Source organism: Ailuropoda melanoleuca, chromosome 12, assembly GCF_002007445.2.
Source record: "Ailuropoda melanoleuca isolate Jingjing chromosome 12, ASM200744v2, whole genome shotgun sequence".
Classification (NCBI taxonomy): domain Eukaryota; kingdom Metazoa; phylum Chordata; class Mammalia; order Carnivora; family Ursidae; genus Ailuropoda; species Ailuropoda melanoleuca.
In genome coordinates, this window is record NC_048229.1 from 28,601,089 (window position 1) to 28,622,995 (window position 21,907).

Below are 21,907 nucleotides of genomic sequence, written 5' to 3' on the forward strand. Positions count from 1 at the left end.
ATATTATATATTTTAATATATATTATATTATACAGATATAAAATATATATTATATATGTGTTTATATATTATATATAATATAAAATGTAAAATATATAATATATAATAATATATAAAATTTCAAACATGTTAAATATATGACATATAACATATAAAATATATATTATAAAATTTAAAATGTTATATATTTTAGATATTTATATGACATATATATTTACATATACAATATCTAAGTTTTTATATATTATTATAGTGTATACTACATACACTATTATTATATATCATTTTATGCTCCTGAGTGAGAAACCCTGAAAGATACTGAGCTCTTTGTATGTTTCTGTTGCATTTCTCTGTCTGACTTGGAGATGGCTGTGCTTGCAGCATCAAGAAAAAGTGTCCTTGGAGTCCAGTTCTAAGGATGGCTTCCAGTACCCAGATTCCTCACCTTCGTCTTTGTTCCTTCCGTCAGTCTTGCTAAAAGGCCTGTGGTCCAGAGTTCCTCAGGCTTCCTTAGCCCCAGGTTCTCCTCCTCATTTGAGCACGAGGGCTGGGAGACAAGGGCCCCACCCCCCACACATCATGGGACACCTCCTGGTCTGTCCATGTGTCCAAAGGCGTGACAACAGTTCTTGCACATTATCTGTGGGTCAAAGAAAAGGGCGGTCAGTGAGTCAGCATCAATCAAGGGCAGCTTTCAAAGGTTATCATCAAGACATATTTTTTGATTTGGGAGTTGGTTTTTCTAGAGGGGACACAGACACGTGGCCTGTGAAATTCATGATGCAATCAACAGTCATATCCACACCCATTTTATATAGGGACACAAGGGGGGCACCTGGGTGGCTCAGTCAGTTAAGTGTCTGCCTTCAACTCAGGTCATGATCCCGGGGTCCTGGGATGGAGACCCGCATCAGGCTCCCTGCTCAGCAGGGAGTCTGCTTCTCCCTCTCCCTCTGCCCGCTGCTCCCCCTGCTTGTGCTCTCTCTCTGTCAAATAAAAAAACAATCTTCAATAGGGACACAAGGAGAAAAGATCAAAAGGTCTCAAGATGAGGGTGATGATTGAGCTGTCCTTATCAGCTCAGATTGTGCACGCGGAGCAAATTCCACGGGGCACAATGTAGCTTCCGGGATAACTGAGGAAGGATGAGGATGAAGGGAAGCTTCAGAGGGCCTTTATATTGCCGGAGGAGGCCCCTCTCAAGCACTGGCACTAACCTCATCAGCTCTACACAATCCAGTTTGATCTAATCATCCCCCAAGATATAAAGGGATCACTTACTTCCTGTTTACTTTTCCTCTGCATTTTTGTTTTACCACGCCTGTATGTATCTGATAGCATCAACCATTATTTGATAAGTTTCATTCCAAAGCATTTAAGAAACTTTAACATATACGTATATACTTTTAAAGCTATATATTACTTCCTGCAAGTGCAAGATACGTATACACGTCAACAGACTGATTAATTCTGTATCATGACACTTCTCTCTACTGTTTCTGGAAAATCCCCTTTTTACGCATATACCTCTAGTTCATTCCGTTTCACCACTGTTGGGTATTTACTTGTGTCGACGAACTGGACTTTATGGTTTTAATCTCTGATCCTATTCATGGGCATTTGTTGTTTCTAGTATTTTCCTGCCACTGGCAATGCTGCCGTGAACATACTTGGGATATGTTCTTGTTTGCTATGATCCTCCCTGTTGCTACAAACAGAAAGTAAGGAACTAAATTCCCGCATCATGGTGCTCATGCATCTTCATGTTTAAACAGATTTTTAAAAACTTTTTTAAGATTGTACTTATTTATTTTGAGAGAATGAGAGAGAGAGCCCAAGAGCAAGGTGAGGGGCAGAGGGAAAAGCAGACTACCCCCTGAGCAGAGAGCCCAATGGAGGGCTCGATCCCGGGGCTCCAGGATCATGACCTGAGCCAAAAGCAGACGCTTAACCAACTAAGCCACCCAGGCGCCCCCATGTGTCTTCCTGTTTAGCGACCATAATGTCCCCTGAAGTGGTTAAGCCAATCACACCCACACTAATCCTGGAGGCGAGTCTTCAATTCCCCATATCATTGCTACACCTGGTAATGTATGAATTTTCACTACTGGTACGTATGTGAAATGCCCGTGATTTTATTTCCATTTGTTTTATTATCAGCAACGCTGTATGTAACATAAAATATTCATAGGTTTACTAACTGATGAATTGTCTTTTTTAATTTCTTTTCCAATTCATTGTGGATTGTTTTTCTTTCGTTTTAATGGGTAGACATTAGTTTTTATGTATCCTGGATATATTTCTGGGTGATGGGAATCGCAAGTATGTGCTTCCATTTTGTAACTAAAATTATATTTTCAGACAGAAGGTACCAGTTTCAGTGATATAATAAGTAATAGTAATGTAGAACTTTGTTTAGATCCTGATTCAGAAAAACAATTAAAAGAATGTGTTTGAAAAAAAAATGTGTTGGAATAATTTGGGAGAATGTGAATAATGAACTGGGTATTAGATGATATTAAGCAATTTAAAAATAGGGGCACCTGGCTGGCTCAGTCAGTAAAGAATGGGACTCTTGATCTCAGGGTTGTAAGTTTGAGCCCTACATTGGATGCAGAGGTTACTTAAAAATAAAATCTTTAAAATAAAAAATAAATTAAAAATAATTATGTGTTGTGATAGCCTGGGAGTCTTCTCATTATCTCTTATATCCTTGAATAATTATTTATTAGAGGTGAATCTTAATGGCTCACAACTTGTTTATTAGAGAAATACAGAATTCTAGGATTTGCATCAAAGATTTCCAGCTCCATTTACCACACAACCCCCATCCCAAAGGAAAAGTTTGGAGTGGATGATACAAGGCTGGTAAAACGCTGACATATTTTGAAGTGATCTTAAGGGTAAACAGAGATTCGTTGTATTTTCTTTAATTGTGTGAATGCTTGAAATTTCCACATTAAAAGCTCTAAAAAATAATATTGGGAAATTATCTTCACCATTAATTATGTTTAGTTCTTTGCTGGCTTCATTTTTATATAAAGATGTATCTGTCAGATATACTCATAGGTAAGATTGACTTGTAAATTTTACTACAGAGACATCCAGTCCTTAAAGATTCTTGCTCTCTTTTGCCAAGAAGGGGAACATGGGAGAGAAACACTCCATTTGCGTAATGGGTCTGGTAGACATTTTTTTAAGATCTGATTTTCCTGTGACTTATACAGAATGAAATTATCAGCGAGAAGAATACTGAAAACATGCTTTTCATAGATATGGAAGAAACCCTTCTGGTGAGCCTACATAATCCTTGTACCCTTCCTTGGGCAGCACTCACTTCTCATTTCACGGTGGATGAAACATCAGAAATCTTTCAGGGTCTTAAATAGTTGTGGGTGGGAATTGGGCCAGAAGTAAGATAAGGAGTCGTCCCCTGTCTTCCAGTCCCTCTGCACCCGGCTTTGCTGTCCTGCTTTTTGACACCATGACAGGACCCTACAAAAGTTTCCCTCCCCTTAGCTGCGTGGGGCTCCGCAGTAGAAACACAACCACCACCATCCCTCCTCCTAGACCAGCCCAGATTCTGAGCAGCGGCAGGAGCTGCAGGAAGATCGAATTCTTCCAGCCAATAGGAGCAAGCCACGCCCTACGGAGGGGCCTATAAAAGGCAGGTCCTGGCGACCAGTCCACACTCTGGAGTCCGAGTGTTGCAGAGAGAGGATCCTCCTTGTCGGCTTCAAGATGGACTCGGGAACTGAAGGCTCAGACCCGCACAGCCCCTCCATGCGACACCCCACTGACCAGCCGCCCTGCCAACAGAATTCCTTTAAAGAAAGGGACTCAGATGTGGCGGAGAAACCACTCGAGGGAAAAGAGGAGACATTCTCTTCCCAGTTAAGAGAGAGCTGCCCCCAGAGGCAAGGTAAGGATCAGGGCAGTTTGTGTTTGGAGGCTGGGAGGAGGGGTAGGGGCCAGGGTTTTATTTTGAGATAGGTGATAGGAAATGTCACCCAGCCCTCAAGGGGGCTTTGAGAAATATGGCAATGGTCCCCTGGAACCATATTGCGCCGGTCCACCTTTGACACTGGCTGAACCTCAGTTGAGAGAACTGTCCACAAAGTCGGATCGAGGATGAACTAGAGTTCTGTGGCCTTCGAGGGAGGCCAGTCACCTAAACTTCCTTTTCCTCCAGGGTCAGAGCCCAAGACTGATGAGGAAAATTCCAAGGAAACTGAGCTCAAAAGAGACAGCGGCATCTCCGGATCAGGTAAGAGTTTATTGTCCTGGGGAGGAGGGACGGGACTTGGAGTAACTCAGTCTCCATGGTCAGGGAACTGGGAGCTCTGTGGCCCCCTTGCAGATCCTGGACTCTAGGGACAGCTGGGAACCTAGTTTTGGTTGCCAGCTTTGGTCCTTGTGTGTCCAGGGTGGACGCGGGTGTTGAGGCATCCTGTTGCTGGCAGTCACAAGACTCTCTTTATCCACAGAATCGGAAAGCTGCTCCAGTTGGGAGGACTCCAGGAAGAGGAAAATCAGTTCGGGCGACAGCACCTGTGATGGAGCAGGTAGGATCTTGCTCTGGGCCGGAGGTGCCGACAGAAGAGCAGGTCACACACGCAGGGTGTGGGCACGGAGGGAGGAGTCTGTTGAGTGGCTGAAGTGAGGAGACTCTGGAATCCAGGGAGCATCCCATCAAGGGACGGGCGGGACGGAGCAGGAGACAGGTGGAGCTCACCCTAGGGAATGGGGGTCCCTGGGGATCCATCTGGCAGGTTGTCACCCACGTGCTTCCTCTCTCTGCAGGGGCCTCTCTAGCACATGAGCGCAGTGTGACTCCGCGAAGGAAGAAACGCAGGGCGCCCGGCGAGGACCGCGGCCGCGAGAGCCAGGAGCCCGCGGATGCACGTCTCAGGAGACGCGGGGCGCCCGGCGCGGGGCGCGGCCGGCGGAGCAGATGCCGGTCCCCAGGAGTCCGGCCGCCTCCCCTTCGGAAGAGGCTGGTGACCACCCTGCGCGCCCTGTCTGCGGCCATCTATCAGGACGTGGCTCGGGCGTGCGAGCGGCAGAAGCACTCCCCGCTGACCCGGGAGCAGCGCGCGGGGCTCGCGGGGCTCGGCGGGCCCCTGTACGCGGCCCTGCAGACCGTCTACACCATGGCCAACCAGGCGGCCTACGGCTTCCCTGCCGAGAGCTGGCTCGCCCCAGGCCCGCCGCCGGGCCCCGGGGCTCGCGCTGGGGGTGGAGGGGAAGCCCGGGGCCCGCCCCTCCCCGGGGCCAGAGCTAGGCTGCCCGAGCTCCGTCCGGCCCTCTGGGTGAGAACAAAACCCTGCTACGGCCCCGAGTCTCCCCGAAACCCAGCGGGGTGTGTTTTAGACACAGCGTGTCAGTGAGTGCTAGAACCCCGGGTGGTCCGAGGAAAGGTACTCGAAACATGGACTCAGAATGGGGAGATGTCGAGGTTTAAATTTCCTGTTAGGCATTTTCGTGTATTTTGAGTATCTTAGGACGGCCCAGCGTGAGTTTATACTGAGAATAAATATCAGGGTGCAATTCATATGTGTTTGTGTTTAAGGTGTAGCGAAGTAAGCATACTTATATCATCCCCTTTGACCCTGAAAAGGCTGTAAGTCTTTGGCAGGACTGAGACCACAGGCCCAGGGTAGCATTCTGTGGGGAGAGATGGCTCTATTGTTCAGTTTGATTAAATCATGGTGAAGTCACCAGGTCATTTTCTCTCGCTTTTCAACTATTTTATATAAAACCTGAGTCAAAATATATTAATGTTGTTGACCATATGTATTTATTCTTACAGCTGGTGCATATTATATGCCTAATTTTAAATTTTCTTCTATTTTATAGACTTCAAGTTATCCTATTTATGAGAGGATATTTAATGTAGATAGCCATTTTTTATATATTTTATTTTATATAGTTTCCTATTTGTATTTTATACTGGGATCATTGCAGTCTTTCATCATATAAATGTATCTAATTTTATGTAAGAAAAATAAACATTTTTGGGTATTGTCTTTGGTTCATAATTTCCATATTACATGTGATGAAATAAAAATTCATACTTCTCATGTATCCTACTTATCCAGATGGAGTTTGTTTTCTGGCTGGTGTGGGTTAGGAGGCTGCTTTCTCTTCACCTCTACTGCATTTCCACCTTGACTTTCCTCCACCAAGCAGCTCTTATTGGAGGTAGGGGGTGGGAGTTAATCATCCCAATCAATGGGGCGATTCAATGATAATACATTACAAAGCAATCTGAACCCACAACATGGCTTCAAAATATATAAAACAAATGCCTGCATATGTACAAAAATTACAATTTGCAAGTTATATTTGGGGGTTGGGGATGCACTTACAAAAGGATCAAAAAATAAAATTTTAAAATAGTAATACAACAAAGTAAAATCGAAATAAAATATCGGAATAAATCCAATAAAAATGTATCAACTGTATATGAGAAACCATATAAAATTTCTGAAATATATGAAAGCAGACATCCACAAATGTAATCACATCACTGTTCTCGGGTAGGACAACTCCATATTATCAAACACCAATCCCTAAGCTAATTATATGAACTGAATTTGGTCCTGATAGAGATACCATCAGTTACTCATTGGAGCCAGGCATGTTACTGAAAAAAACCCTACAGATAAAAATACAAATAAGGATAGGCAAGAAAACTCTGAAAAAGAAAAAAAAAATGAGGATGAAGTTTTAGTCAAGCAAGATGAATAAGCTCCAGAGATCTGTATAATATTGTACAGATAGGCATCAGTGTATTGCACACTTAAAAATCCATGAAGAGGTGGGGCGCCTGGGTGGCACAGCGGTTAAGCGTCTGCCTTCGGCTCAGGGCATGATCCCGGCGTTATGGGATCGAGCCCCACATCAGGCTCCTCCGCTATGAGCCTGCTTCTTCCTCTCCCACTCCCCCTGTGTTCCCTCTCTCGCTGGCTTTCTCTATCTCTGTCGAATGAATAAATTAAAATCTTTTAAAAAAAAATCCATGAAGAGGGTAGATCTCATGTTACACGTTCTGAAAAATAAAGAAAAACGAGGAAAAAATAAGGCTAGCTAGCTCTATGAAGCATGTCGTTTCTTGAATAAGATCAGTAGAGATAAAAATTCAAAAATAGGCCAAAGTATTCGAGAAAGTGAATAAGCAAGAAAATCTTGGGGATGACATCATTCATACTTGGGGTTTGGGAACTTGATATTACCATCACAAAGGTAAGAAACTGATTTACTCTCCACATCCTATAACAAGGTGAAGGTCCAATGAAAAATACAAACGGATGACAAAAAAAAAAAAAGCCTCTTTTCAATACAGACTCTGCCTATTAAATTGAAATAGAAAATACACACCAACTCCCTCCTGCTGCCAGGACAGTGGGCTCCTTGTGAAGGTCATGGCAGCCAATACACGTGGGAGGGAGGCAGTGAGATCCTAAGATACGGGTTTGTGGTTCTGTGACCTCCCCTCCCTTCAGAACTGCAATAATCATTTCACCTGCAGTGGCAGTGAGAGGTCAGGCTTGGGGAACTGAGAATATCGTTGAAAAACTTTTCCCCCAGGTGCTACTTGCCAAAAAAGAATTACAAATTCCAACTTAGCATCTGTCAAGTGTTTGGGAGAGCTGGCTCTCTTTTCCAAAAGCCCTGGAGGTAGACAAGGATCGGGCAGGGCAGGAAATGCTGAGGTCCGATAGGTGAGGGACTATTAGTGAAACACCTGAATTTCACTGGATTCTCTGCCCAGATTTGTTTCTTCAACTCATTTATACTATTTTACACTTTGTGCTATAATTCCATACTAAGAAATTCTACCCAAAATAGAGTTCTTTCTAATATTCAGACCACTCAGATGCCCTATCATTTAAGTTATAAGCATAGAAATGAAATCAAAGTACCCGAAAAGGATTTGCAGTTAAAATCAAAGAGAAGAACATGTGGATGATAATTTACATTGGGAATCATTGGCCTTCTATGCACAAGTCAGTGCCAATATAGTTGAAAGTGTAGATGATACGGAAATTTGTTAGGAAAATATGCTTTACCAATATCGATCTCCCTAGTGGTAACAGGAAGTCTAAACAGAGCAATATCTACCAAAAGGGAGAAGGTTGTGAGACCCTCACAAATGAAAGCACCAGATTAGATGGTTATTTTTTTTAAAGGTTTTATTTATTTATTCATGAGAGAGAGAGCCAGAGGGAGAAGCAGGCTCCCCACACAGCAGGGAGCACGATGCAAGACTAGATCCCAGGACCCTGGGATCATGACCTGAGCCAAAGGCAGATGCTTAACCAACAGAGCCACCCAGGCGCCCCAGGATCAGATGGTTAAATGGGCGGATTCTATCATTCCTTTAACTCTCATACAAGCCAATGCTCGTTTAAACAGCACTGGGTGGTTACCACATCTTTCCACAGCTGTATTTTTGCTGAGTTTTCAGTAATCAGCTCTGACTGCTTTTATAATTAAGAAACATGAATTCAAAGTAATCCTTTGTTTTCCCTACACACAAACACACAAGTTGATCCATACCCACTATCGAATACTCCCCATACCCGGATCAGAGATTAGAGCCACAGTGGTGGTCAACCCCTAGTTCACAAACACACAAATGCACAAACATTACACACAGCTGCAAACACCCATGTGCATGTGCAACACACACTCACACACACAGCCATATACCCGCACACACGTACACACACTCACAAACACTCCACAGCAAACTCACACTCATGACCACATTCATCAAACACAAGCACACACTTGCACAAGCACACTCACATTTACACACACTTGTCCGTACGCTCACGTTCCCAGTCCCATGTAAGTGATCACATTCATAGTCAGCGTGCACGTGTGTATCTCAGTAATGTGCTCGTATGTGGAAGGACGCAGGAATCTCCTGACCTTGGATGCCTGAAGATGGGGGAGAGGAGCACCTCCCACCTTTTTCACTCCTTCCATCCCTGCAACAAGCCACAAAGATGATATTTACCACGTGTGATATTTTAAAGTGCCGCGAGCATTGCCAGGGCGGAGCCGGCACGTTGCAGGTGTGTTGACAGAGCAAGGTACAAATGAGGACAGACGGAGGGGTTAGAGGTGGCGTGCGGAGAGCAGGGGAGTGTGGAGGATGCAGAAGGCTTCAAAGGCAGGTCATGCCACAATACTCGATAAATGCAGACAGGTATAGAAAAGCAAGGGACGGGGCGCCTGGGTGGCACAGCGGTTAAGCGTCTGCCTTCGGCTCGGGGCGTGGTCCCGGCGTTTTGGGATCGAGCCCCACGTCAGGCTCCTCCACTGTGAGCCTGCTTCTTCCTCTCCCACTCCCCCTGCTTGTGTTCCCTCTCTCGCTGGCTATCTCTATCTCTGTCAACTAAATAAATAAAATCTTTAAAAAAAAAAAAAAAGAAAAAGAAAAGCAAGGGACGGGGGGCTAAAATGAACCCTGAAGTACTGCATCAGAGTCAGGGACACATGAACACATACTTAGCTGCAGAGACGCAAGTAGACAGGTAGATGAAGAGAAAACTACAGACAGATGTATGTGTAAACAGAGATTTCGTAGGTCCGTCTACTCAGAGGGCCTAATGGCACTGAAAGGCCCGGAGCAAGGAGAACCCCCAGCACCCACATCTTGTATCTAACACTGTTCTCTACTCAAAGGCTCCTTGGAGATACGACTGACTCGATGGCAGGAGCAGGGAAAATACAAGATGAGCCTGGAGCCTCCTGCAGTGACAACACGTAAAAGGAAGGAAGTGCTCAAAAAACACAAAACTGGGGGATGCCTGGGTGGCTCAGGTGGTTAAGCGTCTGCCTTCTGCTCAGGTCATGATCTCAGGGTCCCGGGGTCAAGCCCCATGGCGGGCTCCCTGCTCAACGTGGAGTCGACTTCTCCCTCTCCCTGAAGGTTTTAGAGGGGAGGGGGTGGGGGACTGGGATAGGCCGGTGATGGGTATTAAGGAGGCCATGTATTGCATGGTGCACTGGGTGTTATACGCAAACAATGAATCAGGGAACACTACATCCAAAAGTAATGATGTCCTATATGGTGACTCACATATCATAATAATAAAAAAAATTTTTTAATTAAAATTAAAAAAAAAACTGGGGACATATCAAAGGGATATAGTAGCCAAACATGAAAGGGCTTCTGCACCGCACCCTGTCAACAATTCTCTGATACCAACTGGGCGTCCTGCAATTCCACGTAATTCTGACATTCTCTGCTTAGCACAGACCCCACAAGCTAAGGGCAAGGTCCTTCCCGAGACTGCCCCCAGTCACAAGTCACACCACAAGGCAGGCATTCCCAAACTGGGGCATCTGCCAGCCAGCTACCAATTTAAGGCACCCCACAATCCCCTCTGGTTGGATATTTGCGGGGAAGACTCACAGAACTCAGGAAAGTGCTATACTTAGGATGATCCTTGATGAAGTTAATTCGTGTATCGGGACCCATAAAACAGAGGCCGCCCCAGTGGCCCAACCCACATCACAAATCTAAACCGAAGTCAGCCTGCTCTTACGGGAAACACCAGCAAGGAACCTAGTTAGTATACGCGGATCACAGTCCTCCAGCTCAGCTTTAGCCGGCTGACCTTACCGCAGGAAACAGCGCCTGCTGGCCTTGTAAGGAAATCCCTGACCTCCTAGTCAGTCTCTGCGCTGCCTCTTCTAAAACTCCCTCTCATCCCAAATCCCCCGGGTAGGGCGCTCCACCCTGTGAGGCTCTGTCCTCCCCCAGAAAAAGGATTGTCTTCCCTTGAATAAAAGACAGCAAACTTGTTACGAAACTGTTTTAGTTTTGTCATTTGACATCATTTTATTATAATGAACAGCAATAAAGAGCGGAACAAAGGCATTCAGAGAGCAAGATCTGGGAGGGTTACCCACAGAGTAGCTTCTGTTCCCCCCCCCCAAGAAGCTCCCTGGAGCTTCTCTGGATTTTTAAATGAAGGTCTCATTACCTAGGCATGGTTGGTTAAATGACTGGCCATATGACTGAACTCAATCCCCAGTCAGCCTCCTTCTTCTCCCCAGAGGTTGGGCAGCTGAGCGTTCCAATCCAATCATGTAGTTGGTCTTTCAAAGTGTTCAGTCCCCCGTTCTGAAGCTATGTGGGGAACCCCTGCCCACAGTTGCCTCCTTAGTATAATAAAGACACTCCTACCACCCAGAAAATCCCAAAGGGTTTTGAAGCTCTGAGCCAGGAACCTGAGACAAAGACCAGATGTGTATGTACACACACACACACACACACTTCTATTATACCGTGGCTCCCAGTGACCAATGCTGGAACAATTTAAGCAACAAAATAAATTACATAGTATTGAATTATAGCACAAAGTGTAAAGTAAGTATAAATGAGTTGAAGAAAGAAATAAATGAGGGAGAAGTGACACGGCTTCCACACAGAAGAATGGCAAAGAATATATGGGGCTACTTTGCCCTCCAAGAAGTGGCACTTAATTGAACACCTCACACCCACGGTTATGCACCCTTCCTTCACTCCCCCCACACTTGAGTGTGAGCTGCGCTTAGAGTCTTCCAAAGAATAGAGTATGGGAAGGCATGCACAGAAATTTTACAGTGGAGAAGCCTGGTAGACACTACCTTAACTAACTGATCGTGATTAACATCGTCCAAGATAACTCATGTTAACTGCATGAACCTCTCAGGCCGGATGCTGGGATGAGATGTGATATTCTTCTCAAAAACCCATAAACCCAGTCTATCCAAGAGAAACGCTTCAGACAAATTCAACGTTAGAGGCATTCTAAAACGTACGGGACCAATACTCCTCAAACTGGTCATGATGAACAAGGAAAATCTGAGAAAATGTCACAGGGTGGAAGGGCCTAGGGGAGACAGGATGATTACATATAATGTGACGTCCTGGATTGGATCCTGATAGAGAAAAATGATGGTGTTAAAACAACTGAAATGTAAATAAAGTCTGGAGTTTAGGTAATAGTAACATACTAATGTTGTTTCCTTAGTTTTGACAAATGAACCATGGTAAAGTTACGATGGTAACAGTTGGGAGACTGGGTGAGAGATATTTTGGAACTCAGTGTTATCTTTACAAATGTTCTGCAAGTCTAAAGTTATTCCAAAATAAAATGCTTACTTTTTAAAATTGCAGGGGCGCCTGGGTAACGCAGTCGTTAAGCATCTGCCTTCGGCTCAGGGCGTGATCCCGGCGTTATGGGATCAAGCCCCACATCAGGCTCCTCCGCTATGAGCCTGCTTCTTCCTCTCCCACTCCCCCTGCTTGTGTTCCCTCTCTCGCTGGCTGTCTCTATCTCTGTCGAATAAGTAAATAAAATCTTAAAAAAAAATAAAATAAAATAAAATTGCAAATGCTTATGATTTAATAACAGAGAATTATATTAAAATATTTCTTTTTAAAAAGATTTTAAGTAATCTCTACACCCAGTGTGGGGCTTGAACTCACAATCCCGAGATTAGGAGTCGTATGCTCTATCCACTGAGCCAGCCAGGCGCTTCTAAAATATTTCTATGTTTGAGTTAATATCCTTTTATTTTTCCTTTCAAAGGTGTCCATTCTGCTCTGGTGGGGATTTCAAAAGCGATTATACTCCTCGTTAAACAAAATATATTCACATCTTCCAGCTTCAAATTGCTTCTCATCTACTGTCCCACGCTTGATGAAATGCTGCTCTGTAACTTCTTGTATCCTCAAGTTGGAAAAGCAGAAGTCCATCTTGAAATGTCTTTCCCAGCAACCTAACCAACTGCCATCAAGCTTTAACACAGAACAATCTACCTTCTAAACATCGCCAAAGTCCATTCAATCTTTTCCACCTTCTTTCACTCCTCTTTGTCCCCTGCAGTTTACTCTTCAAATGTTGACCTGAAAATATTTTAATATGCTCATCTTTCTCCATTAGCGTTATCATATTTCAAATGTCCCCAGTTTCTCTTGGGTATAAAGCACAATATTTGCAACACAGCCTCTAAAACCGGCAATAAGTAAAACCTGATTTTTCCCTCCAGCTTCACCCCAGGCCATTTGCATCACAAATCAGGACCACTGCTCCCATCCCTAGTTCCTGGAAAGACTATCCATATGCTATTCCCTCTTACCCAACTGTCTTTACGATTCCAAGCTCAGGTACATCTTAGAAAATTTTAATATATCTCAATTTGGAAGTTACACATTCAAAGATATTTCCAGTATCTTCATATTATTTCAGGACTGTTCTATGGAATCTTAACTTCTCCACTGTAACTGTTAATAAAAATATAACTATCTAAGTACACACATGTTAATTACAGAAGAGTTCATGTACCGTGCTACTGTTATTTACCACTTTATATTAGACCAGTGTCAGTCTGTCTTGCTCACCCCCCTCTCTGCAATGAAACCGGCTCATAATTGTTCTTAACATGCTTTGAGGTCTGAGTGCATCCATGACTGAACAGGAGGAGGAGAACTCATATTTCTCTGATGAGATGAGAGAATTATGTATTTCTTCCACAGCAGACGCAGCAGAGCCCGGCTATGCTGGGGTCGTGGCTCATGAGAACAAAAGGACTAATGGTTGGAAAACATGCAGTGATCAGTACTGCGGTGTTCACCAGCCACCAACTGGAATCATCAGAGAAAGCCATGTAAACATAAATGATGGAGGAGAGGGCGTAAAATGACACAAAGGTGATCACCAAAACAAGGATGCTTTGGATGGCTCTGGACTCAGGGGAGGGTCTGCGGGAGACACTGTTCCTATGGATGTGTTGGACCCTCTGCTTGTGCCTATAAAGGAGGAAAACCACGGAGCTGCTGGCCAAGGTCATGAGTCCCAAACACAAACTGTCATGGACAGATGTCACTGCTGCATACACTGATTCTGAGATCTTGGCACGATGCTGTGAAGCAGGACAATATCCAAATCCTCTTCTCTTTGTAATATTTTTGTTGCTCCATTTACCAGACATATAGATAGGAAAAAACACATTTACCACCATGTGGAGCACCCAACACAGGATACTGGAGGGGCCAACGTACTTGGCAGCTTTCACTTTAAGCTCCGCCCACCTGGAGTTCCCAGGGTGGATCGAGATAGCCTGGAAGACACTCAGGAGGCACGTGGAACAAATGGATATATCTCTGGCTACTCTGTGAACATACAAAAGAATGCAGCATCCGTAATAACTGGTGAAATGTCTCAACCCTAAAGCTGCCATGGTCTTTGGGACTCCGCTAGAGAGAATGACCAAGGAGTTGGCTATAGTCAGGTGCCCGAGAATTAAATCTGTGGATCTTGGCTTGCATCCCCTGAAGTAAAGGGATGTGTAATGATATAAGAGTGAGAAATTCCCCAGGATTCCAACGACTATCTGGAATAGCAAGATCATTCCTATATTCATATCTGCCAAGGCCATTCTGTCATTTTCCATAACTCAATATTCAAATTCACAGGCAGAGGGTTCTGCATGAAAACATGAGTTTTGGGCTACATTTTCACAGGAAATAAAATCTCCATTTACCTTTCCTTCCCCCTGAGAATTAGTATCTAAAATATACTCTCTTTTGTTAAGAGATTTCCCGTTTCGTGTGTTTCTTTTTATAGCACTTACAACGTGTGGTAAGTGTTATTCATAATCTGCCTATTCTAACTTATTTAATAGTGACAACCCTATGAGTAAGGAACTAATATAACTCTCATTTTATAGACGAGGAGAATTTAACCATGGGCAGTGAAGTGACTCATCTAAACAGCAGTAGAATCAGGATTTGAACCTGGGTAGGCTAGTTGCAATGACATTAGTGTTTACTACTGTACTATACTATGCCAAGTACCTAGCACGCGCGTGTGCACACACACACACACGCACCTTCTCATATTTTAAATTTATTTTACCATATAAACTTGGTTTGATAGTTTCCCATTTTTGTTTAAGTATTTCTTTTATAACCAACATAACTAAGGAGTGAGGATTCAGAGGCCTTAATAAATTATAGATGGCACTGAATAATTTTATATTAGCCAATTTGATTTATTTAATGTAGATAAATGTTAGGGTGGCAGTAGAAAAACTCATTTCATTTTTTGCCTGAACCAAAAATACAATGGCACCCATAAGAGAAATTATTGCACAAAATTACTGCTAAAATATGGGACATGAAGTATAAATAGTGATAAAGCATATCAGGGCAGGAAATAAATTAATCCTATAAAGATCACATCACTGTATGTTTATGATTTTAGAATAAACAAACTGCAACTCGAACTGATATTTGATTTGGAAAATATTTGATTGTATTAAATACAATACAGGGGCGCCTGGGTGGCACAGCGGTTAAGCATCTGCCTTCGGCTCAGGGCATGATCCCGGCGTTATGGGATAGAGCCCCACATCAGGCTCCTCTGCTATGAGCCTGCTTCTTCCTGTCCCACTCCCCCTGCTTGTGTTCCCTCTCTCGCTGGCTGTCTCTGTCTCTGTCAAATAAATAAATAAAATCTTTAAAAAAAATAAATACAATACAAACATGCAAAGTGGAATTTGAAGACCTTGAGCATTCAATAACTGAAAAGCAGAACAGGTGACTAGTGAGCTGGTCATAATATTGAAATGATTTTTTAAAAGGTTTATTTACTTATTTGAGAGAGAGAGGGAGAGAAAGTGCGAGCAGGGGGGAGGAGCAGAGGGAGAAGGAGAGAAGCAGATTCCCCTCTGAGTAGGAAGCCTGTCACGGGCTGGATCCCAGGACCCTGAGACCACAACCTAAGCCAAAATCAAGAGTCGGATGCTCAACTGATTGAGCCACCCAGGTGCCCCTGAAATGATTTTAAACCAGAGAAAATACAGCAAGAAACATTTGAACCTTAAAATTGCTTTTTTTCTGATGAGATTATATTTTTAAATTAATTTCTTATTTTAAAATTAAATTAAAATATAAAGTCCTTAATTTTTTGCTCTATGAAACGCTCTATTATGATGTTAACTTTTTCTTAAAGGACCTTTCCTAATTTCAGGAAAGAAAACTGTCTCACAGGTCAATAGACCACAGATACTTTCAGTAGAGACACATTTACTGTCTCCATTAAGCTTGTCACACTCAAGTTACAGAAGAATAAATTTCAGCAATTCCCATTCAGTCACACTTTTTCTGCTGTGAATCAGGTAATTTAATTTGTTCCATCATATTCATTATCACATGTATACGCCTTTACAGAAATCACAATATTGCTCCTGAAAATGTCCCCGAGACTCTCGCACACTGTATTGAACAGCAGACTAATTCTGAAATTACATCTTAAAATTCAGACTCCGAAAGCACTTGGATCAAACACCAAGAACCTCTTTAAATGAGGATTTTGTTAAATTACATTAGCAGCAGTCATGCATTGATTTAGCGCTCTCTCTCTCCACAAGCTCAGCCTTGCCTCAGGACTGTGTTCCCAGACCTGCTCACCTACCCAGATTCCTGCTGCATTTCCTAACCTTAGAGACTCTGCTCTCGGACTAAACTAGGGGTACTCACAGACTCCTTCCTGCTGCAGGGCTATGAATCGGGTGTAAAGTAGCAGCCAAATCATGTGTGGACAGGAGGAAGCCAGATCCTGAGATATGGGATTCTGTGACATCACCTCCCCAAAGAAACGCAATCATCATGTCACCTATAGTGACAGTGACAGTTCACACTCGGGGAGCTAAATTAAAAAAACTTTTTAATTACCAGGATCTCTTAGAAGTTTCTAATGAGCATATCCAAAGGGACCTTTGGAGTGTTTGAGAGAGACTCTTCCTTTTCCATTACTCCTGGAAGCAGACAGGGTCTCACATGGGAGGAAATGCTGAGGTTTGAAAGCCCAGCAGAGAAGGACATGTGCCTCATTGGATTCTGTGTTTCCCTGAGAATTTTTTTTACCCTAACCTAATTCTTTGTTAAGCCTCAGACCCCTGAGTACCACCATCATTTAACTTATGGGCAGAGAGAGAGTCATACAAATGACCCAAGAAGGATTTTCTATTTTTAAGATTTTTAATAAATGCAATAAATTTTTTAAATTTTCAATAAATGCAAAAGAGAACATGATGTCAATAACTGAGATTTAAAAAAATATTTGCCCTGTTTCCCCAACTTGAAACAAATTAACCAGAAAGCCTATATAAAATGAACACTTCCTGGGAAAATATATCTTACCAAAATTGCCTTCAGTAACATAGGGAGTCTAAACAGGCCAATATCCATAGAGAAAAGGAAGACATTTATAAGGAGTCCCTCACAAATAAAAGCACCAGAATCAGATTAGCAAGCAGATTCTTCCTTTTTTTTTTTTTTTTTAAGTAGGCTCCATGCCCAGTGTGGAGCCCAACATAGGGCTTGAACTCGCAACCCTAAGATCGAGATCAAGAGCTGAGATCAAGGGTCAAATGCTTAACTGACTGAGGCACCCAGGTGTCCCCAAATTCTTCCATTCTTTTAAATAGCAGATAAGCCAATGCTACTTACTCGATTCAAGAGCATTACAGAAGAAGCAAAATGTCCAAATTATCTCTATACGTCAAATAAAATTTCTGATACTAAAACATCGTAAAGTTTGCACCGGAAAGAATACCACAGAAAGATCTCACATCTGCCTACAGATGATACCATCTAAAATAAATATTGCCAAAACCCCTGAAAAATAATATACAAATAACACCATGATGACCAAGATTTATGTCTGGAATTCAAGAATGATTCACTATTAGAAAATTCATTAATATTGTTCACCACAGTTATTAAGAGAAATCAAGAAATCTTTTTTTTTAAAGATTTTATTTATTTATTTGACAGAGATAGAGACAGCCAGCGAGGGAGAGGGAACACAAGCAGGGGGAGTAGGAAAGGAAGAAGCAGGCTCATAGAGGAGGAGCCTGATGAGGGGCTCGATCCCATAACGCGGGGATCACGCCCTGAGCCGAAGGCGGGTGCTTAACCGCTGTGCCACCCAGGCGCCCCAGAAATCTTTTTTTTTTTTAATTTTATTCATTTATTTAATAGAGAGAGAGACAGCCAGAGAGAGAGGGAACACAAGCAGGGGGAGTGGGAAGGGAAGAAGCAGGCTCCCAGCGGAGCATGGAGCCCGATGTGAGGCTCGATCCCAGGAGCCTGGGACTACGCCCCTCAGCCGAAGGCAGACGCTTAACGACTGAGCCACCCAGGCGGCCCGAGAAATCAAGAAATCTTACTTGTAGTTACAAAAACATTATTGGGGAGAATTCAACATGTATGGATAATAAATTAAAGCACTCGAAATTGGGAATTGATGGATCGTTCCCAACTTGACAAAACAAAGTCTTCGTCTTGCTCACAGGGAAACACTAGAGATATTCTGCTAAGGCCAGAACCACACTAAACGAGCACGTGATTGCCTGTTCTCTTCATTTATCATTGTGTTGGAGGGTTAGCCAGGGCAATGTAAAATGTCGCAGGAATGAGAAACAAAGATGTAAAACTATGTTTGCAGATGATACAAGTATACATCTGGAAACACAAAGGAACTGATAGAAAATCTATTATGAAAAATAATTCAGTAAGTTAATAGGATATAATATGGTTATACAAAAACAACACCCTTTTTGTACATAGGCTATCATATTTTCAAGTAATCTCTATACCCAACATGGGGTTCCAGCTCACAACCCCAAGATCAAGAGTCATACCATCTAGTGACTGAGCCTCCCAGGCACCCCTGTACATAGGCTACTGTACAAAAATAATCTACGTACAACAAACAATCATTTACAAGTTACAATGGGAGGGCGGGCAATTCCAAAGGCTTAACATAAAATGAAATATGCTAGCCAGGAATAAATCTAACAAAAATGTGTAAAGCCTATATGAGGAAAACTATAAAACATTCCTGAAATATATGAAGGTAGAAATAAATGAATGTAAATTTACATCATGTTCTGGGGTAGAAAAGCTCAATATTGTAAAAAGGTCAATTTTCCTTAAGCTAATTTGTCAATTTAGTTTGATCCTGATAAAGATACTATCAGTTTTTCAAACTAGCGATGTTACTGCAAAAACCTTATAGAACAATGAAGAAATAAGAATAGCCACAAAAACTCTAGAAAAGAAACAAAATGCGTATGGCTATCCCTATGAGATATGTTTATTTATGAACAGACTATTAGATCAGTGAAGTTAAAAATTCAGAAGTATGTAGGGGCACGCGGGTGGCTTGGTTGGTTGAGCCATCTGCCTTAGAGTTCAGGTCATGATCCCAGGGTCCTGGGATCGAGTGCCACGTGGGGCTCCCTGCTCAGCAGGGAGCCTGCTTCTCCCTCTCCTTCTGCAGCTCCCCCTGCTTGTGCTTTCCTGTTCTCTTTCAAAAAAAAAAAATTTTTAAAAAAAAAAAAAAAAAAGAAGTATGCCAAAGTACATAAGAAAAGTTAATAACCAGCAGAAAATACAGTGGGGATATCATTAATGCTTGGCATTTGGGAAACGGGAATTCCTATCAAAATGACAATAAATGAGGGATGCCTGGCTGGCTCAGTCAGAAGAGCATGCAATTCTTGATCTCCCGGTCATTAGTTTGAGACCCACGCTGGGTGTAGAGATTACTTAAAAAAATAGAATCTTTTTTAAAAATGACAATAAATGGGGGCACCTCGGTGGCTCAGTTGGGTAAGCGTCTGCCTTCAGCTCAGGTCATGATTCCAGGGTCCTGGAATCGAGCCCCGCATTGGGTTCCCTGGTCAGTAGAGAGCCTGCTTCTCCCTCTCCCTCTGCCCCTACTCCCCCATGCAGGCACTCGTGCATGTGCTCTATCAAATAAATAGATAAATCTTTAAAGAAATGACAATAAACGGTCTTATTCTTCACATCCTACAGCAAGGTGAAGGTCAAACAAACAAAAGAGATAGTCAATACAAAAATAATTAAAACATGGTTGAATTTCTTCCTAAGACCTGCTTCTCAAGCAGCTGACTGTAGCCAATGTCTGGCTCAGTGTCCTTAAAGGAATCACTCACTGCCAGCTTTCGGGTTGAAAAATGTCCTCGTTGAGTTTTGATGCGAACTTGGTTTGCACTGCAGAATGGCCAGTGGCGTGTCCATCGGCACCACCTGCTTCTTGAGTGTTTTCCAGAGCATCACAACTGACCCCAGGAACTCCATGATAATAGAGCTTAAAATAAAAGCTTCCCAGGGCCTCTCTAACAAACAGCTGCTTGATCCTGAACATGCTGGTAAATGCCACTTTTCCTCATCCTGTGACTGACAAATGAACAGAGAAAATGTCACAAAGAAATGTGACTGGGGATTCTGAATCAGATCACACAATCACTACTTGCTGCACTTTTAATCTTCCCTCCTGTCGTCGGTTTGGGATTCGTGATCTGGGCCAGCATCTCCGTAGTTTTTAACCTCTTAAGATACAAGCAGTGGGTCCAGCACATTCACAGGAACATCTCCAGAATTTTCCTTGACATGAGGGCTACCCAAAGCATCCTTATCTTGGTAAGCACCTTCGTAACTTTTTTGCTCTCTCTTCTACCTTTTCATTTGATTTGGCTCTTTCTGAAAATCCCAGTTGGTGGCTGCTGAACCCCTCTGCCCTGATCACTCCATGTTTTCCAACAATCAGCCCTTTTGTTCTCTGGAGCCATGACCTTATTGTGTCCAGGGTCTTCTCTGTGTGCTGCAGAAGGAATAAACAACTCCCTAAAATGATACAACAGCCAAAAACTATTATAAATTGTTTAAACGATGTGTAATCATTTGTTCATTCACTCCTTGCAGAGATTTAAGCACTGAGTGAGCAGTCACCTGACAGGGTGAAAAGCAGATCCAGCCCACACCACCTTCAGAATTCCACAGGAAACAAGAGGAGCTAGTAACCTGCACATTTCATATGCAATTATTAAGTTTATATGATGGTACTGAAAATATGAAAAACCAGTTTTACTATTTGCTTGTATTGTTCACATAAAGAACAGACATCCTTATCACATGTCTCTGGAAATACTTCCAAACTAATTTTTTGTCAGTACTAGGAAAAGTTAAATATCTCTGAAAGAATACAGCTTTTACAAGCCTCCTTATCTGCACTTGATAGAAAGCATTTAGAAGCAGAAAAAAGATGTTAAAATACGTAGTCTTCAAGTTAAAAATACTCTTCCAAAATAACCAAGAATAAAGATTTAAGAAAATTGAAATTGCAACGATATTTAGTAATTAATGCCTTAAGCAAAATACAGGATGCCATCCGATAGGTCTCAAAGGCGTTTGGATTTGTAATTCATCTTGAGAGGTGTGGATTCCAATATCAAATGTAAAGAGAGAGAAATTAATTTACATCCATACAGGCAGAAATTTTGGTTCTTTTAAAGGAATGTGCCGGCCCTCAGCCCTCGCAGCCCAAGGCCGGGCTGGAACAGGAGCGCAGCCCAGCGAATAGGGAGCAGAAGTGGTAATTACTTAGAAAAGAGCTCTGGTGGGAAGTTAGTACAAAACTGCACGCTCCCCACAGAGGAGTTCTGCATTTCTCATTCTAGCTTCCACCACCCACACTGACCACTCCGACTTTTGCTCAATTAAATTAGGAGCTGTTCCCGTCAGCTCGGTCGCCCCACGAGGACCCCTGCCCCGCCCCAGGTCCCCGCGCTGCTTGGCCTCACTAGGAGGCGCGTCTCCACCACTTGCCAGAGTTTGCACGGGCACCGTGCACGGGCGCCGTTTCCAATAAAAGCGGCCCACCTTCCTTTATGTTGTACCTAGCCTGGCTCCAAAAGACACCAGCAGAATTCGAAAGAATCCAAAAGCAGAACCCGAAACCGCCGGGAAGAAGAGACAAACAGACGGGAAGAGGGCAGATCCCCGCGCGCCCAGGCCCCG

The 21,907-nt window shown here is 43.0% G+C and overlaps 3 protein-coding genes across 3 annotated transcripts in view; 2 read left to right on the plus strand and 1 right to left on the minus strand.

Annotated features, from left to right (window-relative positions):
* Positions 1-5,390, plus strand: part of LOC117795106 (protein FRG2-like-1) — a 12,345-nt gene extending 6,955 nt beyond the window's left edge. The window contains exons 2-6 of the mRNA XM_034637872.1: positions 3,228-3,293; positions 3,571-3,922; positions 4,193-4,267; positions 4,488-4,565; positions 4,804-5,390. Coding sequence (XP_034493763.1) covers positions 3,261-3,293; positions 3,571-3,922; positions 4,193-4,267; positions 4,488-4,565; positions 4,804-5,390 — 1,125 coding nt within the window. The 5' untranslated portion in view covers positions 3,228-3,260. The remainder of the gene's footprint in view (positions 1-3,227; positions 3,294-3,570; positions 3,923-4,192; positions 4,268-4,487; positions 4,566-4,803) is intronic.
* LOC105241266 (vomeronasal type-1 receptor 4-like) overlaps positions 1-21,907 on the plus strand; it is a 27,858-nt gene that overhangs the window by 5,326 nt on the left and 625 nt on the right. Inside the window, 3 exon segments of the mRNA XM_034638971.1 lie at positions 20,406-20,546; positions 20,549-20,697; positions 21,403-21,482. Coding sequence (XP_034494862.1) covers positions 20,406-20,546; positions 20,549-20,697; positions 21,403-21,482 — 370 coding nt within the window.
* On the minus strand, positions 13,531-14,451 carry LOC100481627 (vomeronasal type-1 receptor 2). Its single transcript, XM_011235187.1, has one exon. It carries the CDS (start codon positions 14,449-14,451, stop codon positions 13,531-13,533), a length of 921 nt encoding a protein of 306 aa, XP_011233489.1.